General features: G+C 38.1%; 1 protein-coding gene across 1 annotated transcript; it reads left to right on the forward strand.

The window, feature by feature from the left end:
* Positions 1 to 350: 350 nt before the first annotated feature.
* On the forward strand, positions 351 to 4020 carry LOC21404611 (probably inactive leucine-rich repeat receptor-like protein kinase At3g28040). Its single transcript, XM_010108944.2, has 2 exons — positions 351 to 2152; positions 2427 to 4020. Exons 1-2 carry the CDS (start codon positions 498 to 500, stop codon positions 3928 to 3930), a joined length of 3159 nt encoding a protein of 1052 aa, XP_010107246.2. The 5' UTR covers positions 351 to 497; the 3' UTR covers positions 3931 to 4020.
* The last annotated feature ends 1817 nt before the right edge of the window (positions 4021 to 5837 follow it).

Genomic DNA, 5837 nt, shown 5'->3' on the forward strand with positions numbered 1-5837 from the left:
GATTATTATGCTGAAGTAAATTGAGTATTACCAATTGAGTATTACATAAACATACAAATGATATTTCTAATGGTGAATTTAAAATGTTACAAGCAGTTATATATATATATATATATATATGCGCGCGGCTCGTGTGTATGTGTCTAAAAATGGAAAGCGAATGAACAAGCACGGCCAGCGAAGAAGAAGCATGCTCATGCAAACGACAAAAGCAGTACAAATGCATAGTTTATGCGCTGTGCTTTTTTGTCAGCAAGTCAACACAAGTATGCAACGCACATTTTTGGCCTCCACCTCCAATCTTCCCAGGCGCATCAATATCTATCCCTCACTTCCCTCAACATTCTCTTCTCTCTCTCTCTCTCTCTCTCTCTCTCTCTCTCTCTCTCTCTCTCCCATTCTTTCTTTCATCCTTTTTTCAAAGCCATAAAACGCACGCAATACTCTCTAACATCCTCTGCATTATGATCTCGTGAGCTCAGTTTACAGTCATATTTATGTCGTTTTCTCCTTTCAGACATAATCTAAAAGCTTTTATTAAAACCCTGCTCGTACTAATTCAAACCTTAAACACAGCCATTTTGATGACAGCATTGTCAATGACGAAGTATCCCAGATTTTTTTTGTGTTTATTGCCATTTCTTCTTCTTTTTCTTCAAGGCTGCATTGGAGACAACACCATTGCGGTTCAGCTCAACGACGATGTTTTAGGCCTAATTGTGTTCAAATCAGACATTCAAGACCCTTCCTCTCATCTCTCTTCTTGGAATGAAGATGATGACACCCCATGTTCGTGGAAGTTCGTCCGATGCAATCCGGTCACCAACCGAGTATCAGAGATATCCCTCGACAACTTGGGGTTATCGGGAAGGATCGGGAAAGGGCTCGAGAAGTTGCAGCATCTGAAAGCATTGTCCCTCTCAGGCAACAACTTCAGCGGTGATGTTACTCCTGAGAAGCTTGCATTGCCTACTAATAGTCTTGAAATACTCAATCTTAGCCGAAATAGGCTTTCAGGTCGAATTCCATCTTCTCTTGTGAAGATGAGCTTGATTAGAGTTCTTGATCTTTCGGAGAATTTGTTATCAGGGCCTGTCCCTGATAATCTCTTTGATAGTTGTTTTTCTCTACATTCACTTTCTTTGGCAGGGAATTCCCTTGAAGGGTCTATTCCTAGTACAATCTCTAGATGTCTTTCTTTGAATAATTTTAACATCTCCAACAACCGTTTCTCGGGAAACCTGGATTTTGTTTCCGGCTTTTGGACATTGGAAAGGATTCGAACTCTAGACCTCTCGAGAAATTTGCTTTCAGGGTCCATTCCTCAAGGTATATCATCCCTGCATTACTTGAAAGAGTTTCTAGTACAAGGCAATCACTTCTCTGAAACATTACCTTCGGATTTAGGCCTTTGTATACACTTAGCGAGTATTGATTTCGGGGATAATCACTTCACCGGTGGTTTGTCCGATTCGATTCAGAGCCTTAACTCATTGACTCGTTTCGGTTTAGCAAACAATTTGTTGAGTGGTGATTTTCCTCATTGGATTGGTGAATTGAGAAAACTTGAGTACTTGGATTTCTCTGGCAATGGCTTCACAGGAAGCCTTCCATCAACAATGGGCGACATGAAATCGCTCATTTTCTTGAGTTTGTCCAACAACAAGCTCAGTGGAATTATCCCAAGTTCTCTTGGTTACTGCACAAAGTTGTCTGTGATCCATTTGAGTGGCAACAGCTTCAATGGGAGTATTCCAGAGGACTTGTTTGATCTAGCTTTGGAGGAAGCAGACCTTTCGAAGAACCAAATAACAGGCTCAATCCCAACAGGTTCGAGTAAACTATTTGAATCTCTCCATGTTCTTGATCTCTCAAGTAACAAAATAAAGGGAACTATACCAGCAGAAATGGGGCTGTTCTCCAACTTGAAGTACCTGAATTTGTCATGGAACAATCTTCAATCAAGGATTCCGCCAGAGTTCGGGTTGTTCAGGAATCTAACTGTGCTAGATCTCAGAAGCAGTGCCTTGTATGGTTCTATCCCAGGAGATTTATGCGATTCGGGGAGTTTGGACATTCTTCAGCTGGATGGAAACTCGCTTACTGGTCAAATTCCTGAGGAGATTGGAAACTGCTCATCTCTCTACTTGCTGTGAGTTTCACTTTTTTTTTTAAAAACAATTTCTTACTTCCCTTTCCTTCTTGTTAGTATTAGTAGTCAATGTGGTCACAACATTCAGCTCAATTTTTATTTTTGATGTACTTATAGCATCTCCAATACAATGCCAAATTAGTATGTGAATGCCAAATTTTAGCATTTGAGTACAAAAATCACTTAATGTCATGCTATTTTTCGTCTTTTTTTTTTTTCCCTTTTCAGAATTAAAGACGACGCTAACTGGGGTTCTTTCTTTATTTTCTTGCAGGAGCTTGTCCCACAACAAGTTAACAGGTCCTATTCCGAAGTCAATTTCAAAGATCAGCAAACTCAAGATACTAAAAATGGAGTTCAACCAGCTAAGTGGAGAGATTCCAATGGAGCTTGGAAAGCTACAATATCTCCTTGCAGTTAATGTGTCATACAACAGGCTAATTGGCAGGCTTCCTGTTAGGGGCATATTTCAGAGTCTAGACCAAAGTTCCTTGCAAGGAAACTTGGGAATTTGCTCACCATTGTTAAAGGGTCCATGTAAAATGAATGTGTCTAAACCACTTGTTCTTGATCCAAATGCCTACAACACTCAAATGGATGGTGGTGATCACAAGCACCATTCTGAATCCTCACCACTCACCGCGAAATCCCACCACAAACTGTTCCTCAGCGTGTCTGCTATCATCGCGATTTCAGCCGCTACTTTGATTGTCATTGGAGTTGTTATTATTAGTCTGCTCAACATATCTGCAAGGAAGAGGCTGGCATTTGTGGAAGAAGCCTTGGAAAGCATGTGCTCAAGCTCTTCTAGATCAGGAGCTAGTGTAGCAGTAGGGAAGCTCATTCTCTTTGATTCGAGGTCAACGTTAGAAGGACTTGAAAATCCTGTGTCTCTACTCAACAAGGCCAACGAGATCGGTGAGGGAGTGTTTGGAACAGTTTACAAAGTCTCACTAGGAGCTGACCATAATCATCAAGAAAGAACAGTGTTTGTAATCAAGAAGCTTGTCACATCAAACATAACTCAGTACCCCGAAGATTTCGATAGGGAAGTGAGGATTTTAGCGAAAGCAAAGCATCCCAATATAGTATCCTTAAAAGGGTATTACTGGACTCCTCAAATTCAGCTACTGGTGTTAGAATATGCACCAAATGGAAGCCTGCAATCCCGACTCCATGAAAGGCATCCTTCGAGCCAACCTCTTTCATGGCCTCAGAGATTCAAAATCTTGCTTGGAACAGCGAAAGGACTTGCTCATCTCCACCACTCAATCCGTCCTCCAATAGTCCACTACAACTTGAAACCGAGTAATATCCTTCTCGATGAGAATTTCAATCCAAGGATCTCAGATTTCGGGCTTTCCAGGCTGCTGACGAAGCTCGACAAGCACGTTATAAGCAACAGATTTCAAAGTGCTCTAGGTTATGTTGCACCAGAAATGGCGTGCCAGAGCTTGAGAGTGAATGAAAAGTGCGATGTCTATGGCTTCGGAGTCCTGATTCTTGAGCTTGTTACTGGGAGAAGGCCAGTGGAATATGGAGAAGACAATGTAGTGATATTGAGTGATCATGCCCGAGTTTTGCTTGAGGAAGGGAATGTTTTGGAATGTGTTGATCAGAGCATTGGAGATTACCCGGAAGACGAGGTCTTGCCGGTTCTGAAACTGGCTCTGGTATGTACCTCTCAGGTGCCTTCAAGCAGGCCTTCCATGGCTGAAGTTGTTCAAATCTTGCATGTTATCAAGACCCCAGTTCCACAGAGATTGGAAGTGTTCTAGTCAAGCATTTTGAAATGCTGTTTCGTCACATTTTTCTTTTTTCACTTTATGAGAAAACTTGTTGAAATTACTACCTTTTTTTTCACTTTATGGCTGATAAGGAGTCCTCTCTAATTGCTGAATTGTAAGGATTTTCCTTATCCTGTGTTGTAACAAGTTTGTTCTTCTTATAAGTTGCACTGCTGCTAAATATTTCATAAGTAGTGTTTCTTTTCCTTGTTCACATTGCTTCAAGTATGAAATTATTTCCTTTTATTGCTTTTTTGTTTGCTGAATATAAAAGGGATAATCAGTGTCATCAAGGCCTTTCATCCCCTCCTTCAATAGTATGGCTTCAAATACAATAAAAGTTGAAAAAAAAAAAAAAATGTTTTAGCCAACAAAAAATATTAACACCTGTGCTTGTAGTTCAAACCCCTACGAGACAAATGGAACTGCTCAAATATAATGTACAATGAGCGTAAATAATCCCTTCCAGTTTTTCCTTTAGTCGAATCTTAATCAATCATCTCCTTCCGAGAAAAAAAAAAAAAAACAAAGAAAATGAAGACTAACCATCAAATATCACGTCTTGTCAATTAAAAAGTGACTACTTAATTTCCCAACTATTACTTAGTTGTCCGATAATAAGCGTTGGAATGTGTAGTATTATTGATAAAACCACTCAAATTTGCTCACAAGTTTGATAAGCCTGCCTAACTTAAAAGAGCATATATACTAAAAAGTAGTGCATGTATGTATGTATATGGGAATTTTTGCATACACACATATATTTATACATCAAATGGGATTCTTATCAACCAAATCATCAAATTTCTATATAAAACATAACTATTGAAAACTCATATATATATATATATATATTACTTTTGTCTATACAATTCCCATTATAACTAAAGCAAAGAACAACACTCATGTCCCATGTGCAATGGATAGCAGTAGATGACAGAACTGCCAGGAAGTAATGCTGCTATTCCATGCATTTCCAAGCGGGAAATGGGACAAATGAATACTTGGCGGTCCCTGCAGTTTAAATTCCATAACGTTTTGGCATATTGGTTAAAGAAAAAAAATAATTAAAAACAAGCCCTTTGTTTAAAAAGAAAAGTGTACTCTGGAGTGATTCAATGGCAGCCTTGCAAGAAAAGTAAAAAAATGTTGGAAAGTTTTGATTACGCTATAGTACTTCTGGCCAGTTTTGGGGGGTTTTTCTTTCCTTTCTTCTTCTTCTTCTTCTTCCTTGTTTTTTTTTTGTTTTTTTTATATAATGGAATTGTGGGGTTAAAGTTAAGTGTATATGATTGTGGATTTTAATTATTGTACATAGTAGAGCATCATTGTGAACTCTGGACCGACATAATATACTCATAGATACAGAAAATAATGGATTCACATGAATAATTTTACATGATTGCCTTTGGAATTCGTACAACCATGCAAAGAATATTAGCATTGGGGACAAAATGTCACATGGGCTTGGTTCGAAATATATATATATATATATATATATACACACACACACACACATATCATATATACATAATATATAATGGGACCAAGAAAGTGTAAGGAAAAAAGATAAAGATAAAACCATATCCCCTTGTCCAATTTTAAGGAATTTTCTATTATTTTTTTATTGGCCAGAAGACGATGAGATTGGGTTGTGTATTTGAGTATGCGAACTTAGAATTTAGGGTGCCTATATCAAAGTACAAAGTAATGTAAAGGAAAGTGGATTGGGAGGAAAAGTAAAAAACTTAAGAATGAGAATGAAAATTGTTGCCTTTTTTCCTTTATAGTGTTTAATTATGTAGTAGATGAGTTGGGAAATAATCCAATGGTTTCTAGTGTTTATTATCGCTAAAATACATTTTAACATGATAGAATAAATATTAATTTATAACATG

This window comes from Morus notabilis, unplaced genomic scaffold (assembly GCF_000414095.1).
Source record: "Morus notabilis unplaced genomic scaffold, ASM41409v2 Scaffold63, whole genome shotgun sequence".
NCBI lineage: Eukaryota > Viridiplantae > Streptophyta > Magnoliopsida > Rosales > Moraceae > Morus > Morus notabilis.